The sequence below is a fragment of the Microcaecilia unicolor genome, chromosome 2 (genome assembly GCF_901765095.1).
Source record: "Microcaecilia unicolor chromosome 2, aMicUni1.1, whole genome shotgun sequence".
In the NCBI taxonomy this organism is placed as follows: domain Eukaryota; kingdom Metazoa; phylum Chordata; class Amphibia; order Gymnophiona; family Siphonopidae; genus Microcaecilia; species Microcaecilia unicolor.
The window spans coordinates 501,886,823-501,909,651 of NC_044032.1; the positions used below are offsets into that span (position 1 = coordinate 501,886,823).

At 47.2% G+C, this 22,829-nt stretch overlaps 1 protein-coding gene across 2 annotated transcripts in view; it reads right to left on the reverse strand.

The window, feature by feature from the left end:
- WFS1 (wolframin ER transmembrane glycoprotein) overlaps window positions 1-22,829 on the reverse strand; it is a 60,630-nt gene that overhangs the window by 15,048 nt on the left and 22,753 nt on the right. For both annotated transcript variants that reach the window (XM_030191170.1, XM_030191172.1), the window contains exons 4-5: window positions 8,422-8,566; window positions 1,751-1,921 (exon numbers count right to left, since the gene is read on the reverse strand). In XM_030191170.1, the coding sequence (XP_030047030.1) occupies window positions 1,751-1,921; window positions 8,422-8,566 (316 nt within the window). The remainder of the gene's footprint in view (window positions 1-1,750; window positions 1,922-8,421; window positions 8,567-22,829) is intronic.

Below are 22,829 nucleotides of genomic sequence, written 5' to 3' on the forward strand. Positions count from 1 at the left end.
TGGCCAGAGAAAGGAATCAGTTACTTGGGAGTCATGTTGACCACGTGTTTCTCAGGTTTGTATTCCGCAAATTACCTAGGTGTGCTTAGAGCACTAGTCCAGGACCTGGGGAGATGGGGAGGATCTGACCTTGTCCTGGATTGGTAGAATAGCCATGATTAAAATGTTCACTAGATGGTATAGGGAGGGCCTGAAGACCTGGGGTCAGATGTTCGAGGAGGAGTCTCTGCAAGCATTTTCTCTTTTGAAAGAGGAGTACCCATGTATCGCACACGACAGGTTTGCTTATCTCCAGATTTCACACTTCCTGAGGGGGAAATCTATTTGTTCGCTGGTAACGAAGGACTCCTCCTCCTTGGAAGACACATGTGTGGACTCTAGGTCCACGAGACGGTTGATAACCTGTCTTTATAAGCATATTTGCTCAAAATCTCTAGTATACACCCCTCCATAGGAGGAATTGGAGCTGTGAGCTGGGACTGGAGCTGAGGGATGACGAGTGGGGGACCATGGAAAGGGCCTCGATGAGGGTGTCTCTTCATGTGCCTCTTAAAGAAAATGCTAAAAAGCTTCTAAAATGACCTCCAGTCTCTCTACAGCCAGGTAGTCAGCATGGATTAGAGGGTGATCGAAACTGAATCTGCAGCTAAAATTCTCTGCAGTTTTAGCTGAAACCAAAACCGGGTGGCACAGGCCCCTGGCCCCCACCAAACAAAATGTTGGTCCCCTACACCCCTTGGATCCCCCCCCCAACTGAAAGCCGCTGTCCTCACACCATGCCCTGGTGGTCTAGTAGCAATCTCTACTCCTGCCCATGTGAGCGTCAATCTCAAAGTGGCAGCAGTAGGAAATCACACCAGCCATTTGGACTAAGGTGCTGGCATGGTGACAAGGCTACTAGACCAACCAGGGCTTCTACCGAAAACTAAAATTCAGTTGGCCTCTAGTACTGATCAGGTCCTACATGCTCATCTGAAGCCATAACTAGTTAATTCAGCATCCAGAGCAGGCAAGCATATTTGTGCTTGCATTTCTATTTCTCATTACCCCCTCTATTCTTACCCTCATACCCTCAAGTCCTCCTCCCCTCCGCGACACCCAAATCCCAGATAAGAGAATGGCCCTCTTTCCAGTCTTTTGTCTGCTGGTGGCATTTCAATCATTTTACTACCTTTAATGCACTTTGTGTCCTGAACAGCTGTATCACTTTTACACCTACTTACAGCTTTGTGTCCTATTGGATCATAAATGTGAAATTCATACTTTTTTTTTTTGCACAAAGAGAGAGGAACTAACACAGCTAAGCATTAGCCTTTTAAAGGTTTAAAAGCACAGCACATAAAAATTCATTTATCCTTTCAAGGAAGCTAAAAATGGAGAAGTAGCCTAATGATTAGTGCAGTGGGCTTTGAGCCTGGCAACCTGAGTTTTATTCCCACTGCAGCTTCTTGTGACCTTGGACAAGTCACTTAACCCTCCATTGCCCTAGGTACAAAAAAAAAAAAAAAAAAAAACTCTTAGACTGTGAGCCCTCTAGGGACAAAGTACCTGCATACGTGTACAACGCTGTGTACGTCTAGTAGCACCATAGAAATGATTAGCAGTAGTAATTGTAACCAGGTAGTAGTAGTTTTCTGCAGTATTTGCAAAGCTCATGGGACAAAGGCATCATAAGTTATTACTTCAAGAATAAGCTGTATACTGTTACACCAAACATTAGGTTGGATTTTATTTCACAACAAATGCCAACCTTCTGCATTGACTTGCCCAACATTTTCCAGCAGCTCAGTCACGGACACCTGCTTCTTTTTCTGTGGATTCAATTTCCAGTACATGACTAAGGCAGCTTTTCTCACAGCCCTCTCTAAATCAGTTTCTGTGGACAGCTTCCTCACTTCCATCTCATTCTCCGAAGTGATTCCTAAAAGAAAGGACAAGCATCAAGATTCATGGCATACGGAACAAAAAGTACAAAAAACAGCACTCATTTTTTTTTTCCTCTTGTTTCTGTGTCAGTGGTTGTGTTCTAGAGTACATGCAAATACAGTACAACACCCTTTATCTAGGCTAGATGAGACTAGGAGGATCTTAGAGAATAGAATTTTCTAGAGAATGGGAGTTTCTCTAGAGAACAGAGAAGAAAAAGCAAAACTAGGGATCATGTTATGGAGCTTCAAACTATACTAAACAAACACACAAAAATATATATTGTTTTTAAACCAAAAGGTTAGTGAATGCACAGAATGGATTGCTGAGAAAAGCAAGCTGTAGCTACAAAAACATTAACTGAAATCAACAAGTTTAAAAATGCACAATTATATAGTGTAAACTCATGAATCTCTGTTCAGGGACTGGGGGCAAATAGACATGATAAAGTTAAGCTAGCACCTGAAAAATCCCAATTGGTCTTCTTGGGACCAATATACTGATGATAGTTCAAGTAATTTGTTATATGTGAACAGTATTTGACATGACCGGGTTTAAGTTTACTCTATAGATCAGAAGGATGGTGGGAGGTGGGGGGGGGCTTTACATGAAAAATTGTAAAAAGGTTTATTTGGATTATGTTGATATAAATGTTGATTTGGCTCAGTACGTCTTCCAAGTTCACCAAGATTTCTTTCAATTCCTCCGCATCGTCACCCTTGAAAACCACTTCTGGTACAGGTAGAACTTTTACATATTGTTTATGTTTACCGTGACATAGGAATAGGCCAAAAGAACTAAGCCCTATCGACACATCACCAGTACTAATGGCTCGACCGACAGCTCCCACTCGCTGGAAGTCCAAGTGTGCCTAAGAAGGTCAGTCCCCAAGTGAGGGACCCCCCAAAAACAGCCAAAAGGCACAACAGGTGTCTCTCTGCCCTGGCCATTAACCAGCTGGGCTCCATAGCCAGCAGACTGCTAGGAGTCCCTTCCTAGCTAGTAGAAGAGGCCAGTGCCAAAGCTATGTCCAAAAAGGCCCAAACCAAAGCATTCCCAACAGCGTGACAAAAAGCCTCCAGAGCTTAGCGCACCACTCACAGCTCCAGAGGATAGAGGGCCAATGCACCTCTACTGAAGACCAAAGGTCCCCCCAGCCCAAGAAACTGTCATCCATAGACCCCACTTCCCAAGGCAGGCGCGGGGAGGGCCTCCCTAGGGTCAACAAATGGGGAAGCCACCTCAACTCTGTCTGACCGCCAGGGGTAAAGAAGCCGGAAGCTGTAACCCTCTGAAACCGGAGACCAGGAGCTGAACAGGGTCCTATAAATTGGCCGCATCAGAGAGTAAGGTACCACTTTCAGGGCCGCTGTCACAGAACCAAGGAATTGCACGAAATCCCAGGCTGGAAGCTGGGAATGAAGCAGAAGCGAAGAATCCAGTGCGCTAACATAAAGCGCTGTCCCTCTGTGAGAAACACTCAAGCTCACAGGGAATCAAAAAGAACACCTAGATGCTCCAAGTTGGTGCGCTGGCGCCAGCTGCCCCCACTGAAATTGAACACCCAAACCAGAAAAAACAAAACAGAAGGTGAACCACTGTTGAAGGGGCCTCCACACAGGCTTGGCAAGAGGAGGCCCGGATTAGCCAGCTGTCCAAGTGCAGGAGAAAATGAAACCTCCGTCTCCGCAGAAAGACCGCTACGCACATGACCTAGGAAAAGGGCCCCGGGCCCATGAGGAGACGAAATGGCTGGGACCAGAACTAGAAAAGAACTGCAGGAGCAGCCTGCAGAGGGGAAGGTAATTACGCCTCCCTGGTCTCAAGAGCAGAGAGAATTCGCTCTCTGAACGGATGGGAGCACAGACCTCAGGGTCACCATCCGAAAATGGACACTGGAGGACCCCTTGAGATCCAGATTGCGTTGCACTGCTCCAGTCTTCCTGGGAACTCCAAAATAGAACTGACCAGAATGGCCCAAACAATGGCCAGCAGCCCCTCAACTGAGCTTCTGCTCTGAGCTGTCAGAGGCCCCCTTGACAAGGAGACTGTAAGAAGAGAGGAGCTACCGGGAGGAGAGAACTCCAACTGGAAGCCATCATCATCATTATTATTATTATTAACTTGTATACCGCTACCAGACGCACGCAGCGCTGAACACCTGACACAGAGAGACAGTCCCTGCTCGATAGAGCTTACAATCTAAAAATACAGACAGACAAGACAATTAAGGGCGAGGAAAGTACTGGGTGAGAAGGAACAAGGATAGGGGAATTGAGTAGTGGTTAGGAGCCAAAAGCAGTGGTGAAAAGGTGGGTTTTCAGCATAGATTTGAAAACAGGTAGAGATGAAGCTAGGCGTACAGGCTCAGGAAGTCCATTCCAGGCATAAGGTGCCGCGAGGAAAAGGAACGAAGCCTGGAATTAGCAGTGGAGGAGAATAACCAGCGCCAGAGCTGAGGAAAAGGTAGACCACACATCCTGAAAGGCACGCCCAGATGGACCAGCCGGCTTGACTACATTGGGATTTCCGGGAGACAGCAGCTATTCTGAGTGTCCTGCCAGCTCTCCGTACCCCAGAAGGAAGATTGCAGGGCCTGAAACCGAGCCCTCTAGCCAAAGGTCTGACAACCAGACCTACACATGGAGCTGTCACGAAACAGAGCACCTGCCAAGCCTGTAAGGCAAGCAGAGCAACAAGGAATGTCTTCTGGAAGACGCTGGGGCTCGTTCACCCAGCTCCTGAACCACATTGCTAAGGTCATTCCCAAAGAGAAATGTGCCTCAAAAGGGTAACCTGACCACGCAGGCCTTGGAAGTGGCAACCGCCACCCACACCCAGAACTGACGCCTCAAGGACAGCGTCAATGACATGCCTGCGGCTGAAACACTAAGAATGACATACACTGTGGCTATCAGACAGGCTAAGCCCGCCTCCATCCAGGCAGTCCGGGGACTGCCCCAGGAAAAGGGACTGCTAATACCACTGCAAACAGGCCTGTGCCACCAAAGGGCTACAAATAGCAGCTCCAAAGCAGTCACCTCAAAGTGCGCTGCAAAGCCCGTTTTGGCCACCTATCTAGCAGATCCCTCAAGGCAAGGCTGCCAACCACTGGGAGGGTAGCCCTCTAGGTGACTGCAGACACCGAGTCCAACTTAGGTAAGGCAACATCTCTCCTTCTGGCACCAGAATAAAAGGACGGGCCATGGTCCTCCCAACCTGTAGGCCTTTGTCAGATGCACTCCACACTGCGGCAAGCAGGACCCGAATGTACAGGTGAATGGGTGAACACCCTGGACGGGCCCCTGAGGCCCTTCAAAAGGCTAGCCTCCTGACTACCTTCTGGAAACTCCCCAAGGGAGCGCTGCAAGTGCCTCTGAAATCAGGGGGCCTCCTCCTAGCAGCCCAACTGCAGCGAAATCGGAGACTAAGTCTCCACGGGGCAGCAGTTGCGATGCCCTGGGAACAGGCCAGGCGATCCCCATCGCCTCTCTCTCTCCCCGGAGCTGCTAGGCCTGCTGAAGAGGCTCCTAGCATCAGCCCAAGGCCTGATGGAGCAGAAGAAGGGCTGGCCCTGTCCCAGGGCTCCCCCCACCCCGAAGGGACCCCCACCTACACAGCTGCCTGTGCGGGAGCTTCACTTTTGCCGAAAAAAACCAAAATGGCCACCATTACCACCTTCTTCTAAGACGAAGCGCCGAGGCACTGCACCGGGGACCAGAGCCAAAAGAAACGTGCTGCTGTGACCGAGTGCGCCCTGTATGTGCGAGCCCCGAATCAGCTCCTCCACTCGGGAACCGGACTGCACACCGTGCAGCGGCCCGAGGAGGAACACCGCCCACTGCAAGATGGGCAGCAAGTCGCAAACTAAGTGGGGGCTGCCATGGTCAGAGACCGCTGCTGCGCGGAAAATGTGACGCATCGCGCTACACACCCACTTTTTTTTTTTGGTACCACCAACACACAGTGCTCCCATTGACGTCCCGAGGCCTGAAGCACAGCAGAAAGAACTCACCACCCTGGGTACACGCTAACTGGGGACACAGTCACCCCCCCCCCCCCCCCCCCCCCCCGGTCACAGCAGGGCATGGCAGTAGCACCGGCCTGCCAGACTCCCTGTGTTGCCTGCGACTCCTCATCTTCTGAGTAGACTGGTTGCTGAGCAGGCTCTCACACTGAGGAAAAACAGGGAAAAGGCGCAGAACACCACAGGGTGAAGGCATGACAGGGACCCAGCACCACCAGGTATGTCTGCTCAACAGAGAACCAGGAGCAAGACATCAGAACCAGAGACAGAGGAAGTCTGTCTAGCCACCTGCTGGTGATAGAAGATACTGAGGAGCTGAGCTGCTAGCAGTGAGGTATGTAGTGGTGCTCAGTTCTGTATTTTCTATCTCCACCTGCTGGTCAATTGACATAACTACCCACTCGTCCTGGAATAGTGGGAATGAACGTAATGGAAACTGCAAAAGCTTATCGTGGATCTGGAGGGGGGTGGGGGCTGTATGGAAATGGGATTTGTAAACAGTGGGGGATGTTTTTTCCTCCTCTGCCTCCTTCTGCCTTAGGCCCCTACATTTACACCGTTGCACTTTCTGAACTATAGTTTGGCCTAGCACTGCATGGAAAATGTCACGTAACTGCAGCCACGCTATCGGCAGTTGGGACAGCTAGTGAACATCAATCAACCATGCACTGTTATGGAGGACCGCCTCCCATTAGTTCTGCTCGATTCCCATCCATTGCCACATTCAGCAGTCAGAATGGCATTTTTACTGCACAGTCTGTCTTAACGCATGCTAAATGTTAGTGCAAGGCCTCGCTAGCATTTAATAGCTGCTTAACACAAGTTAGCAAAAGGACCCCAATGCATAAAGCTATACAGACTCCACAGCTTTCACTTCCTCCTTCAGATATTTTATCCGTATATTATTCGGATTTTCAGCCTGGCTATCCACCTTATAATTGAAAGAGAAAAACGCCTAGATTTCGACCCAAATCGGGAGATAGACGTTTCTCTCACAAAAACGAATAAATCGGTATAATGGAAAGCCGATTTTGGACGTTTTCAACTGCACTCCATCGTGGAAGCGTACAAAGTTGACGGGGGCGTGTCAGAGGCGTGGCGAAGGTGGAACTGGGGCGTGGTTATTGGCCGAGGAGAGATGGGTGCCTTTCGCCGATAATGGAAAAAAAGTATGCGTTTGTAGCTAGAATTTAGGGCACTTTTCCTGGACCCTGTTTTTTCATGAATAAGGCCCCAAAAAGTGCCCTAAATGACCAGATTACCACCAGAGGGAATCGGGGATGACCTCCCCTGACTCCCCCAGTGGTCAATAACCCCCTCCCACCACAAAAAATGATGTTTCACAACTTTTTATTTTCACCCTCAAATGTCATACCCACCTCCCTGGCAGCAGTATGCAGGTCCCTGGAGCAGTTGTTAGGGGGTGCAGTGGACTTCAGGCAGGTGGACCCAGGTCCATCCCCCCCTACCTATTACAATTGTGCTGCTTAATGCTTAGTCGTCCAACCCCCCCAAACCCACTGTACCCACATGTAGGTGCCCCCTTCACCCCTTAGGGCTATAGTAATGGTGTAGACTTGTGGGCAGTGGGTTTTGAGGGGGATTTGGGGGGCTCAACACTCAAGGGAAGGGTGCTATGCACCTGGGAGCTCTTTTACCTTTTTTTTTGTTTTTGTAAAAGTGCCCCCTAGGGTGCCCGGTTGGTGTCCTGGCATGTGAGGGGGACCAGTGCACTACGAATCCTGGCCCCTCCCACGAACAAATGCCTTGGATTTATTTGTTTTTGAGCTGGGCACTTTCATTTTCCATTATCGCTGAAAAACAAAAATGCCCAGCTCACAAATTGTTGAATAAAACATGGACATCTATTTTTTTTCGAAAATACGGTTTGGTCCGCCCCTTCACGGACCCGTTCTCGGAGATAAACGCCCATGGAGATAGACGTTTTCGTTCAATTATGCCCCTCCACGTGTTCAAGCCTTAATGCTGAAAATAGCGGTGTAAAACGTTAAACTGAAAGTTAAGTGATTCCTATCATTTCTACATTCAAACTTGAACATGTAAGTTAAATGGAAAGTGTCTGATTTGTGCTGCTCTCCATAATGTCCCAATTTAAAATACATAACTTTGGCCATATTACAAATTACATAGTACGCATTTGATAATAACAGGCATGGAGGGCTCTGTGAAGCAGCAACAAACATGAAGGGTCCTGTGAAGGGGGTATAGACAATCTTCTTCCTTGAAATATCTGAACACACACACACACACACAAAAAATCCCTGACAGCCAACTTACAAATAGTAGGCAGAAAATGAGCCAAGAAGCCCCTTGGAGATTCTTCAGTTTAATATGTGCAACATAAAAACCAAAGTACATTGATCCCTTTATGCTAACACATTCTTTTGCAAAACAAAAGGACACTTTCAAAAAAATGAAAAAGGTAAAATAATGGTTATAAAATATACCTCTTCTGTCCGCTAAACACCTTCGGAGCATTTTGACAGCTTCTCTCCGACCCTGCTTTGCAGCTTCAATCAGCCATGCTACAGCAGTGCAGTTATTTACTTCTTCATCCTGCTCATCTGCCAGCTTTAAGTAGTATTTTCCTACCTATGGCAGAAGTATGAATTAAAAAAAATGTAAGAAAAGCCATGTTGGCCAGACCACAGTTCAATGAACCCAGCATTATGTCTTACAGTGGCAACTCTGAGCCACAACTACCCAAGCAGATCAGATTTCTCATAGTTCTTTTCCAAGGATGAACAATGGCTTCCTGAGTCTATCTAGATAATTTTTCAAATGGATCTTTCCTTCCAAACATCTTTTGAACCCCATTAGTTACCCTGAAATATCATTCAGAAACAAATTCCACAGCTTACTTAGGTGCTGAGTGGGGGAGGAAGGTGAACTTTCTACAATTTCTTTTCACCCTGCTTGTGATGGGTTTCAATAAGTTTCCTCTTTTTAGTCTTGTTTGAAAGATTAAAACCACCACTAGATAATGGCTACTAAAATGGTCAGTTGTCTTTTTCACAACACAACAAAACACAGAAGAACACTCCACAAATAAGTCCAAAACAAGCAGAGACAGTGGACACAACAAAGAAAAAGCTTCTTATTTCAAAATCTTTATTATTCAATCTTCTAAACAACTCACTGGGCCTGCATCAGGATTCAAATGAATTTCTTGTTTTTAAGAAGCATTAATTTGCTTCATACGCAGAAAAGCTAAACAGCTGTGATTAAATCATACCAGTATCATGGAACTGTTTGGGCTTATCACTCGTCACTCTTTGTCAAGCATATGGGAGCAGATAATCTTCGCAATATATATATTTTAGAGAGAGGGAAAATATGGTAAAAGACATTGAAATACCTCAATGACATAAATGAAGATAAGACACCACTCACTCAATTGAGAAGAAGCTCTGGAATGAGAGGCCATAGGATGAAGGTGAAAGGAGACAGACTCAGGAGTAATCTAAGGCAATTATTTATTTACTTATTTTTTGTTACATTTGTACCCCGTGCTTTCCCACTCATGGCAGGCTCAGTGCGGCTTACATGGGGCAATGGAGGGTTAAGTGACTTGCCTAGAGTCACAAGGAGCTGCCTGTGCTGGGAATCGAACTCAGTTCCTCAGTTCCCCAGGACCAAAGTCTATCACCCTAACCACTAGGCCACTCCTCCACTCTTTATGGACAGTGTGGTGGAAGAATGGCATGGCCTTCCAGTGATAGATGTGAAGATGAAGGCTTATCTGAATTCATGGGAAAAGCACAGAGAATCTCTAAGGGAGAGGAAAGTATTCTAGAGCTGATTAGTTGGTATGAACAGGCAGACTAGATAGCAGATAAAGACCACACAGCCTGTCATTTTCTATGTTTAACTGTTCCACCCCGCTTGAGGTTTTATGAACATCCCATATCCTGTCAGTTGTCTCTTTTCCAAGCAGAAGAACTATAACCTGTTAATCTTCATAAGGAAGGTTGCCTTCTCTGAACTTTATCCAGATATAGTAGCCACTTATTGAAAAGGGGTGACCAGAGCTGCAGATAACACTCATGGTACAGACACACTGTGGACCTATAGAGTAATATGACTTTTTTCAGTTTTCCTTTAGGAATAATCCCTAATATCCTATTTGGTTTTTTGGCAGCTGTAGCATACAACACTGAAAAGGTCAACATATCCTCAGTGAGTCCAAGATCTATTTCATTGTGACGCTTCAACACAGAACCAGCACTGTATGCTTGAAACTGGCATTACTTTTCTCTATGCACAATATTTTGCACTTCCTTATACTACGTTTCATTTGTCCATATTAAGTTTCATCTGTTTTGTGTCTCTCTCCTGTGCACTGTTCCTTGAAATTGCTGCATTATTTATCTGAGACTCTTTTGTTCTCCATCCAGGCTTTAAAACTGAGACAGAGCATAGGGTGTTCATACAGAGAATCAGATTTGCCAACCACTGTGCTATCAGTTCCTGAAAAGAGTTTTCCTTCCACAGTTTGATGCAAGTGCACCTTAGTATCAGCAAGTGGTCAAGAAGGGTAACTGGAAAAAATATTTTTCGTAGTCATATGGCATGCTCAAAGGGCAGGATAAGGCAAAAAAAAATAGCTTGAAGTTAAAGAAAAGGTCCATAAACGACCACGGTGGTCATATACTGTGACCTTCTATTAGAAAATAATCCAAGGCTAAGCCAAGGTGATTTAAAATCTTACATTCTCCTACTGGACTACTAAAACACACTGAAATCAATGAACATTTTAAAAAAAGAGCAACAGTTAACTTTAAAAGATTTCTCTTGTGCTTATCTGATGATCTAAATATCTCCATATCAAAAGGTAATCCTGGAAGCAAAACTTTCTACTTAGCTACTTCCCAAAGGGTTGCATGTATAATTCAGACAACTGTAATATTTTTCACCTTACTGGGGTTAAAATGCCATGAGCCTTCAGTCATATCTATTGGGTAGTTCTCCCTTCCCAATTTTTTATCCCCTCTTATTGTGCAGTGGCTAAAATTCCTTCTCCAGAAGTTTCAAGTGATGCCTCTGCAGTATTCTCATTTATCAGGTTATGGGGGTTCCTGCCAATGTAAGCCACAAATTCTTTTTCAATGACAAGTCAGGTTTCATTCAGACAATATAGCGTATAATAATTGTCACTGCTTCCACTGCAAACTTAGTAAAGATGCTAATTTAATTCTTTTAAAAGGACAAGCAGGGTGTGAGCTTCAAACAAAACTTCAACAGATACATTATCACTCATTCAATATGAAGATCTCTGGGTATGGCCATACCGGGACAGACTAATGTCCATCAAGCCCAGCATCCTGTTTCCAAAAAGCAACCAATCCAGGTCACAAGGCCCTGACAATCCTAAGAGAGTAAAATAGATTTCTTTATGCTTATCACAAGAATAAGCTGTGGATTTTCCCAACTCCATTTTACGAGTTGTTTTATTAAGGTGGACTTCATAAGCACGCATATGAACTTTTTCTTTAGAAACTTATGTAAACTTCTTTAAACTGCATTACACTAACCACATTCTCTGGCAATACATTTCAGAGCTTAATTACACATCAACTGAAGAAATATTTTCTTTAATTGGTCCTAAATGTACTACTTAATAGCTTCATTGCGTGTCACCTAGTTCTTTTATTTTTAAAAACCGTAAACAAGTCATATCTACTCATTCTACTCATGATTTTATAGACCTCTACCATATCTCACTGCAGCTGCCTCTTCTCCGAGCTGAAGGGCCCTAGCTTCTTGAGCCTTTACTCATAGGTGAGTGATCCCATTCCAAACATAATATTGTCTCCCTTTTCTATCCCTTTCCTAATTCTGCTGCATCTTTTTTTGAGATGCAGTGACCTAAACTGCACACAATATTCAAGGTGTGGTCATACCATGGAGTGACACAAAGGCATTATTGTATTTTATTCTTCATTCATTTTCTAATAATTCCTTACACTCTCTATTTGCTTTCTTAGGATACCCCTGCACACTCAGCAGATGACTTTAAAGTATCATTGCCTTGATGGTTTCTAAATGGCGGTATACCAAATTCTTTTAATAAATAAATTAAAATGACACCTAGATCCTTTTCTTGAATGGCGAGTCCTAATGTGGAGCCCTGCATCACTAGCTAGAGTTTGGGTTCTTCTTCCTTATCTATATCACTCTGCACTTGCTTACATTAAATTTCATTTGCAGATGCCCAGTCTCCCAAGGTCCTCTTGCAATTTCCCATAATCCTCTTGTGATTTAAGAACTCTGCATAACTTTGTGTTGTCAGCAAATATGATTACCTCACTTGTTATTCCTGTTTTCACGTCATTTATTAATATGTTAAAAAGCAGTGGTCCCAGCAAAGATCCCAGGGGAAACCTATTTACACTTCTTCATTGAGAATATGAACAATTTAACCCTACTCTCCATATTCTTTTAACCAGTTCTTAAAGCGAATGCTACATACCTGTAGAAGGTATTCTCCGAGGGCAGCAGGCTGATTGTTCTCACTGATGGGTGACGTCCACGGCACCCCCTCCAATCGGAATCTTCACTAGCAAAGACGTTTGCTAGCCCTTGCGCGCCCATGCGCACCGCGCATGCACGACCGTCTTCCCGCCCAAACCGGCTCGTGTTCATCAGTCCCGTATGTAGCAAGACAAGGGAAGACACAACTCCAAAGGGGAGGCGGGCGGGTTTGTGAGAACAATCAGCCTGCTGTCCTCGGAGAATACCTTCTACAGGTATGTAGCATTCGCTTTCTCCGAGGACAAGCAGGCTGCTTGTTCTCACTGATGGGGTATCCCTAGCCCCCAGGCTCACTCAAAACAACAAACATGGTCAATTGGGCCTCGCAACGGCGAGGACATAACTGAGATTGACCTAACAATTTATCCAACTAACTTAGAGTGTAGCCTGGAACAGAATAAAAATGGGCCTAGGGGGGTGGAGTTGGATTCTAAACCCCAAACAGATTCTGAAGCACCGACTGCCCGAACCGACTGTCGCGTCGGGTATCCTGCTGCAGGCAGTAATGAGATGTGAATGTGTGGACAGATGACCATGTCGCAGCTTTGCAGATCTCTTCAATAGTGGCTGACTTCAAGTGGGCCACTGACGCAGCCATGGCTCTAACATTGTGAGCCGTGACATGACCCTCAAGAGCCAGCCCAGCCTGGGCGTAAGTGAAGGAAATGCAGTCTGCTAGCCAATTTGATAAGGTGCGTTTCCCCACAGCCACTCCCCTCCTGTTGGGATCAAAAGAAACAAACATTTGGGCAGACTGTCTGTTGGGCTGTGTCCGCTCCAGATAGAAGGCCAATGCTCTTTTGCAGTCCAATGTGTGCAGCTGACGTTCAGCAGGGCAGGAATGCGGACGGGGAAAGAATGTTGGCAAGACAATTGACTGGTTCAGATAGAACTCCGACACCACCTTCGGCAAGAACTTAGGGTGAGTGCGGAGGACTACTCTATTATGATGAAATTTGGTGTAGGGAGCATGGGCTACTAGGGTCTGAAGCTCACTGACTCTACGAGCTGAAGTTACTGCCACCAAGAAAATGACCTTCCAGATCAAGTACTTCAGATGGCATGAATTCAGTGGCTCAAAAGGAGGTTTCATCAGCTGGGTGAGAATGACATTGAGATCCCATGACACTGTAGGAGGTCTGATGGGGGGCTTTGACAAAAGCAAACCTCTCATAAAGCGAACAACTAAAGGCTGTCCCGAGATCGGCTTACCTTCCACAAGGTAATCATATGCACTGATTGCGCTAAGGTGAACCCTTACAGAGTTGGTCTTGAGACCAGACTCAGACAACTGCAGAAGGTAGTCAAGCAGGGTCTGTGTAGGACAAGAGCGAGGATCTAAGGCCTTGCTGTCACACCAGACGGCAAACCTCCTCCATAAAAAGAAGTAACTCCTCTTAGTGGAATCTTTCCTGGAAGCAAGACACGGAAGACACCCTCAGACAGACCCAAAGAGGCAAAGTCTACGCTCTCAACATCCAGGCCGTGAGAGCCAGAGACTGGAGGTTGGGATGCAGAAGCGCCCCTTCGTTCTGGGTGATGAGGGTCGGAAAACACTCCAATCTCCACGGTTCTTCGGAGGACAACTCCAGAAGAAGAGGGAACCAGATCTGACGCGGCCAAAAAGGAGCAATCAGAATCATGGTGCCTCGGTCTTGCTTGAGTTTCAGCAAAGTCTTCCCCACCAGAGGTATGGGAGGATAAGTATACAGCAGGCCTTCCCCTCAATCCAGGAGGAAGGCATCCGATGCCAGTCGGCCGCAGGCCTGAAGTCTGGAACAGAACTGAGGGACCTTGTGGTTGGCTTGAGATGCGAAGAGATGCACCAAGGGGGTGCCCCACACTTGGAAGATCCGGCGCACTACTCTGGAGTTGAGCGACTACTCGTGAGGTTGCATAATCCTGCTCAACCTGTCGGCCAGACTGTTGTTTACGCCTGCCAGATATATGGCTTGGAGAAACATGCCGTAACGGCGAGCCCACAGCCACATGCTGACAGCTTCCTGACAAAGGGGGCGAGATCCGGTGCCCCCCTGCTTGTTGATGTAATACATGGCAACCTGGTTGTCTGTCTGAATTTGGATAATTTGGTGGGACAGCCGATCTCTGAAAGCCTTCAGAGCGTTCCAGACCGCTCGTAACTCCAGGAGATTGATCTGTAGACCTTGTTCCTGGAGGGACCAGCTTCCCTGGGTGTGAAGCCCATCGACATGAGCTCCCCATCCCAGGAGAGACGCATCCGTAGTCAGCACTTTTTGCGGCTGAGGAATTTGGAAAGGGCGTCCCAGAGTCAAATTGGACCAAATCGTCCACCAGTGCAGGGATTCGAGAAAACTCGTGGACAGGTGGATCAAGTCCTCTAGATCCCCAGCAGCCTGAAACCACTGGGAAGCTAGGGTCCATTGAGCAGATCGCATACGAAGACGAGCCATGGGAGTCACATGAACTGTGGAGGCCATGTGGCCGAGCAATCTCAACATCTGCCGAGCTGTGATCTGCTAGGACGCTTGCACCCGGGAGACGAGGGATGACAGATTGTTGGCCCTTGTCTCCGCAAGATAGGCACGAGACGTCCGAGAATCCAGCAGAGCTCCTATGAATTCGAGTCTCTGTAGTGGGAGAAGATGGGACTTTGGATAATTTATCACAAACCCCAGTAGCTCCAGGAGTCGAATAGTCATCTGCATGGACTGTAGAGCTCCTGCCTCGGATGTGTTCTTTACCAGCCAATCGTCGAGATAAGGGAACACGTGCACTCCAAGCCTGCGGAGCGCTGCTGCTACCACAGCCAAGCACTTCGTGAACACCCTGGGCGTGGAGGCGAGCCCAAAGGGTAGCACAAAGTACTGGAAGTGACGTGTTCCCAGACGGAATAGGAGATACTGTCTGTGAGTTGGCAGTATCGGAATATGCGTGTAAGCATCCTTTAAGTCCAGAGAGCATAGCCAATCTTTTTCCTGAATCATGGGAAGAAGGGTGCCCAGGGAAAGCATCCTGAACTTTTCCTTGACCAGATATTTGTTCAGGGCCCTTAGGTCTAGGATGGGACGCATCCCCCCTGTTTTCTTTTCCACAAGGAAGTACCTGGAATAGAATCCCAGCCCCTCTTGCCCCGGTGGCACAGGCTCGACCGCACTGGCGCTGAGAAGGGCGGAGAGTTCCTCTGCAAGTACCTGCTTGTGCTGGAAGCTGAAAGATTGAGCTCCCGGTGGGCAATTTGGAGGCATGGAGGCCAAATTGAGGGCGTATCCTTGCCGGACTATTTGAAGAACCCAACAGTCGGAGGTTATAAGAGGCCACCTTTGGTGAAAAACTTTCAACCTCCCCCCGACTGGCAGATCGTCCAGCACGGACACTGTGATATCGGCTATGGTCTGCTGGAGCCAGTCAAAAGCTCGCCCCCTGCTTTTGTTGGGGAGCTGTGGGGCCTTGCTGAGGCACACGCTGCTGACGAGAGCGAGCGCACTGGGGCTTAGCCTGGGCCGCAGGCTGTCGAGAGGGAGGATTGTACCTACGCTTACCAGAAGAGTAGGGAACAGCCCTCCTTCCCCCATAAAAACGTCTACCTGATGAGGTAGATGCTGAAGGCTGCCGGCGGGAGAATTTGTCGAAAGCGTTATCCCGCTGGTGGAGCTGTTCTACCACCTGTTCGACTTTTTCCCCAAAAATGTTATCCGCTCGGCAAGGGGAGTCCGCAATCCGCTGCTGGATCCTATTCTCCAGGTCGGAGGCACGCAGCTATGAGAGTCTGCGCATCACCACACCTTGAGCAGCGGCCCTGGACGCATCATCGAAGGTATCAAATACCCCTCTGGCCAGGAATTTCCTACATGCCTTCAGCTGCCTGACCACCTCCTAAAACGGCTTGGCTTGCTCAGAAGGGAGCTTGTCCACCAAGTCCGCCAGCTTCCGCACATTGTTCCGCATATGGATGCTCGTGTAGAGCTGGTATGATTGAATCTTGGCCACGAGCATGGAAGAATGATAGGCCTTCCTCCCAAAGGAGTCTAAGGTTCTGGGGTCTTTGCCCGGGGGCGCCGAAGCATGCTCCCTAGAACTCTTAGCCTTCTTCAGGGCCAGATCCACCACACCAGAGTCGTGAGGCAACTGAGTGCGCATCAGCTCTGGGTCCCCATGGATCCGATATTGGGATTCTATCTTCTTGGGAATGTGGGGATTAGTTAGTGGCTTGGTCCAGTTCGCCAGCAATGTCTTTTTTAGGACATGATGCATGGGTACTGTGGACGCTTCCTTAGGTGAAGGATAGTCCAAGAGCTCAAACATATCAGCCCTTGGCTCATCTTCCGCGACCACCGGGAAGAGGATGGCCGTAGACATCTCCCGGACAAAGGCCGAGAAAGACAGACTCTCGGGAGGAGAAAGCTGCCTTTCAGGGGAGGGAGTGGGGTCAGAAGGAAGGCCATCAGACTCCTCGTCAGAGAAATATCTGATGTCCTCCTCCGCCTCCCACGAGGCCTCATCATCGGTATCAGACAAGTTCACGAACCTGTGTCTGAAGCCGCGCCCGTTCCTACTCCGTGGAAACACGGCCACGGCCGGCAGCGGCGAAGCTCCCTCCCCCGACGTCGTCAGGGAGTCCACCTGGGAGGCAGCCGAAGTCACCGGGGACCTCAACCCGGGCAAAGGGCCAGCCGTCGCCTCACTCGATGGCACCAGTGGCGCAAGCACCCCCGGTACCGGAGGAGAAGGGCGTAACAGCTCTTCCAGGATGCCTGGAAGAACGGCCCGGAGACTCTCGTGCAGAGCGGCTGTGGAGAAAGACTGAGAAGCCGGTGCAGGCGTCGAGGTCAGAATCTGTTCCGGGTGCGGAGGCGGTACCGGGCTGTCCGGGGTACAGCGCACCGACACCTCCTGGATGGAGGGTGAGCGGTCCTCCCGGTGCCGATGCCTACTGGGTGCCGACTCCCTCGGCGACCCAGAGCTCCCGGTACCAAGTCGGGAAGGTGACCGGTGACGATGCTTCTTCGACTTCTTCGAGCGAAGCATATCACCGGAGCTCCCCGGTACCGATGAGGAGGACGTTGAATCCAAACGTCGCTCCCTCGGGGCTGGGTCCGAAGATGGTCGATCCTGGGGGGGCTGTACCGCAGGAGCCCTCAGGGCAGGAGACCTACCCGAAGGCTCCCCGCCACCAGCAGGGGAATGGACAGCCCTCACCTGCACTCCAGACGAAGCACCACCGTCCGACGACATCAGCACCAGCGGGGGTCCCGGTACCACCGACGCACTCTTCCGAAGTCTCGGTACCGTCGATGCAGTCAACGCCGATGCACTCCCCGAAGACTTCGGTGCTGCCGACGCCGATGCACTCGACGAATCCAGAGATGCTGTTGCCATCAAAGCGCCGGAGAACAGAACGTTCCACTGGGCTAATCTCGCTACCCAAGTCCTCTTCTGCAAAAGAGCACAAAGACTACACGCCTGCGGGCGGTGCCCAGCCCCCAGACACTGAAGACACGAAGCGTGCCTATCAGTGAGCGAGATCACCCGGGCGCACTGGGTGCACTTCTTGAAGCTGCTGGAAGGCTTCGATGACATGGGCGGAAAAATCACGCTGGCAAAATCAAAATTCGCGATGACTATAGGCACCGAAAAAAAAGGGAGAAAAACCCGAACGGTCGGCCAACAAGGCCGCTCCCGAAAGCAAAAGGACACTTACGCTGGGAAAAAGCTAGAAATACGGGAAAAAAGGGGAATCCTCTTTTTTTTTTTAACAAACACACAGAAAAAAGTAGGAAAAACGCGAAAGACGCGCGAGGTCTTCTGAGGGGCACGAAACGGCGGCAAAACACGACTGTCCCGAGCGCGGCCAAAAGAAGACTGACGAACACGAGCCGGTTCGGGCGGGAAGATAGTCGCGCATGCGCGGTGCGCATGGGCGCGCAAGGGCTAGCAAACATCTTTGCTAGTGAAGATTCCAATTGGAGGGGGGGCCGTGGACATCACCCATCAGTGAGAACAAGCAGCCTGCTTGTCCTCAGAGAATCCATAATAGGACACCGCCTTCTATACCACAACGTTTTAATTTCTTCAGGCATTCATGAGAACACAATAACATAGTATGCCTTCTGAAAATTAACCAGCTCACCTTTATACACATGTATCCACCTCTTTAAAAACATTTAGCAGTTTGGTGAGGCAATATTTCCTTTGGCTAAAAATCTATGTTGGCTTTGTCCCATTAACCTGGCATATTCAGGCTCACCGGTCTAAATTTCCCAGGTCACTTCTGGAAACCTTTTAAAAATTAGCGTTATACTGGTCACCTTCCAATCTTCAGGTATAACACTTGATTTTAAAGATAAGTTACAAACATCTAATAGATCTGTAATTTCATTTTTTTATTTCTATAAATACTTTGGGTTGCTATGCCATCCAATCCAGGTGATTTGCTATTCTTTAGTTTGTCAATTTGCCCAATTTTATCTTCCAGATTGGCAGACATTTCTTTAAGTTCCTTTGACTTATCATGAAATACTATTTCTGGAATGGGTATCTCCCCCACTTCCTCCTCGGTGAAAAATGAAGCAAATAATTCATTTAGGGGTATGTTTACTAAGGCGTGTTAGCGTTTTTAATGCGCCTATAAAGTTAAGGCGCATTAAACGCTAACGTGCCAATACATTCCTATAGGTGTGTTAGCGTTTAACACATGTTAAAAAAGCTAACACGCCTATAGCGCGCCTTTGTAAACACAGGTGTTAGTTTCTTTGCTATGGCCTTGTCCTCCTTGAGAGGCCCTTTTACTCCTGAATCATCTAGTGGTCCAATTGATTTTTACCAGCTTCTTGCTTTGAATGTACTTGCAAAAGTCTTCATTATATGCTTTTACCTCTGAGCTTTTTTATTTTTGAGATAAGTGCTTTAAAAAACCCAAAACGTTATGGACACTATTGAAAATACATATAATTTTGGGAGGTCTTTATCCCTATGATTGTTCTGAGGTTTACCCTCCTTTAGTTAAGTTGTGTTTCAATGTGAAGTTTATTAAACATTTTCTGGTTTGTGTACTTCACAATATACCCCTTTTTCTTTGTTTGAGGATATTCTTAATTGTAACTTGGCCATTATATTTAATGCAAAGTTTGCTGCAGTCTAAACACAGTTTAATATGGCTTGGCGTTCTCCTTTTTAACATGAGATGTGGAATACTATTTAGCCTGCCTCATTAAACTTTTACAACACAGAAGTTTTGCCTACGCATGATTTTTATCTGTAAGCTTGGAAAGTGTTTATGGGGAGAATAGAGTTTTTACTGCTTGGGTGGAGAAGAGACAGAAGGTGACCCAGACCAGTGCTGAGAGTGAACTCACTCCTACACACTATTGGTGATACCTGCTCTCTCTCTCTTTAGGCAAAAGGGGGATGAACTTTTTCCTATAATTAGAATTTTAAGTCGAGGGAATGCAGATCACCAATGTACAAAACCAGAGTTGAGCAAAGATGTAAAATCAGAAAGGCACCGTTTCAATTGGGGGTGGGGTCACTTATGAAAAAAAGTACACCATAGACCTGATAAAACGGAGAAGATGGGGTCCAAATTTTTACACCGTATTGCGAGTCCACATTATATCAGGTATCTTACCTGCACTGGCACCCGCACTCCAGTTCAGTAAAAGGCTGCAAGTTTCATTGACAAATCAAATGGACTTTTTAGACATCATATCCACACATTAAAAGTAAATGTGGTCACAACACAGAAAACACAGGCTAAAATTAACATCCTGGTTTAGTAAATGAGCCCAGAGTTGACTGTTTTGATTTTTTTTGGTTTCTTCTATTTTGCAGTTTCAATAATCGATTTCAAATGAAGAATATGAATCATGTCCACATATTCTGATTGCAGCCATTGAAGAACAGTACCCATTGCCACTAAAGCCAATGTAATTTTTTGGCTGTGGAGGTGGAGAGTCATCTTCATCACTGTTGTCCCAAGATTGATTTTCAGTATGTGCATGGCAACTTAAAGCATTCGCTGCAATTGTCTAGTCATTTAGACCAGTGTTTCCCCAAGTCCGGTCCTCGAGTACCCCTTGCCAGTCAGGCTTTCAGGATATCCACAATGAATATGCATGAAAGAGATTTTAATATAATGGAGGCAGTGTATGCAAATCAACTTCATGCATATTCATTGTGGATATCCTGAAAACCTGACTGGCAAGGGGTACTCCAGGACTGGACTTGGGAAACACTGAATTAGACGATCATATGTAGGGCACTTGTCGTCGACATTAATCCATTCCATAGTGTCCCCAATACCAAACTACGCAAACAGTCCTTGACACAGAGCTTCTGTCTTCTCTTCAGAGTCTAACTCGCTTCCAGTGTCCCCGTTTCTGGTGAAAATGCTTCATGTAACCTTCTTTCCAGCACTTTTCAATTGTAGATGGTGTCAATACATCCTACGCCCTTCCTGCTAGATCAATAACACTGGTGAGCGTTAGTTTTTTCAGACATTCAGTTATGATTATTTCCTCATCAATGATCAGTTTTATTACATTTCTGTGATAATGCATCTTAAATGTTGAAATGACACCTTGGTCCAAAGGATGAATCTTGGAGGTGGTGTCTTTTGGGAGGTAACCGACCATAATTTTCCCACCACGGCTGATAAAGGTATTCTTCCGAGGGATGGGCTGGGCAGTTGTCCAGTAGCAGAAGTGCTTTAGGTTTCAACATTTCCTTCCTTAAATGTGCATGCATGGATGGCACAAAAGGTTTGCAAAACCACTCCTCAAAAATGTCAGCAGTCATCCATGCATTTTTACTGTGACAGTAAGAAAATGCTAGCATTTTGTAAGTTTTTGTGGTGGAAACACTGGGGAGACCTCAATTTCCCTAAGCACAGCAGTTTTACTTTGTGCGTGCCAGTCTTATCGACACAAACCAGCAAAGTCACTCTGTCTTTCATCAGAACTCCGATACCTGTCCTATTTGCTTACTCTGCGTGGGCTTCAGCCATAATCAAACGGTGTATGAAAATTGTGCTCCCTCATCTTCCTGGACACAGAAGAAGTGTTGCACCTTACTTTGGAGGTATCAAGACATGAAAAGTCTGTTCTCAGCCAGCCAGCATGAAAGACCTTCCTCTGTGTAGAGATTGGCTGACTCTGCTCTTCACATCAGTTTCCTTTTCTTATAGCATGTATTCCTCTCCCTTCAGTCAAGCCTATTCTCACTTTAGCATAACAGCTTCCTGGCACGTCTTCCTCCTTTTTGACAGCGGAGACTGAAGGATTTCTAAAAGTGGGCTCTATTTCCATGCACCTGTTCAGCTGAGCTGGGAGCTGCTGTTTTTACCTCCAGGGGCTGTATTGGCTCTTCTACAGGCAAAGTGTTCACGGAGCATGGTCCAGATGCACTCGAGAGAGGCCATCAGAAAAGGCTGGGGAGTTGGGTCGGAGAAAGGCTGCTGAATTGCTGGGGTCAAAGAAGGTACCTGGTCTTAGTTGCATGGAGACCAGTGCATCAGCATCTTCTGTATGGCGGGGGAGCAATTCTTGAGGACCGAATCCCTCCATGCCCTGGAGCTCCCAGCATCGTTTATCGAGGGGGATCTATGTTGATGCTTCTTGGACTTTGCCCAATGTCGGTCACCTATGCTCTTCGATGCCAACAACAATGTTGAATCCCCACGTTGTCTCGGTGTCAGGTCCAATGATGACCAGTTCTGGGGGCCCTGCAGAGCGGCTAGCATTAAAGAAGTGGAGACCCACTTGATGCACACCCACTCCCAGTGTCTGTCAAGGGTCTCGTAGCCATGGGAACCAATGCACTCAATGCCGGCGCAAGGCTCCACACTGATACCAATGTCGAGGATTCGGACCGGGCTCCAAAAATGTTCTCTTTGAGCTTCTTTGGCCAGCAGTGTTCTTTTCTTCATACAAAGACAAAGAATATAGCTGGAAGGTGTATGTTCAGAACCCAAACACTGCAGACACCAAGAATGGGTGTGTCCTTGCCAGAGACAGTCCTACTGCACTGGGCACAGTGCTTAAAAAACCACTGGGAATCTTCGATGACATGGAAGGAAAAACTTCCATGGCAAAATCAGTTTGATGGCGACTATAAAAAAAAAAAAAGGCCAAACACCATGAAAAAGTAAAAATAAACCCCGACTGGAGCACAGGCCTATCAAGCGTGGAAAAACAAAGGAAACTTAAATGCGTGGAAAAAGGCGCTAAAACTATAAGGAGAAACAGAAAGAAGCCCCAAATGGGGGGGGGGGGGGGGGGGGGGGGAGAAGAAACTGAGAAAAAAATCCCACAGGTAAGGCACAAAAAAAATATGCTGAAAAGCA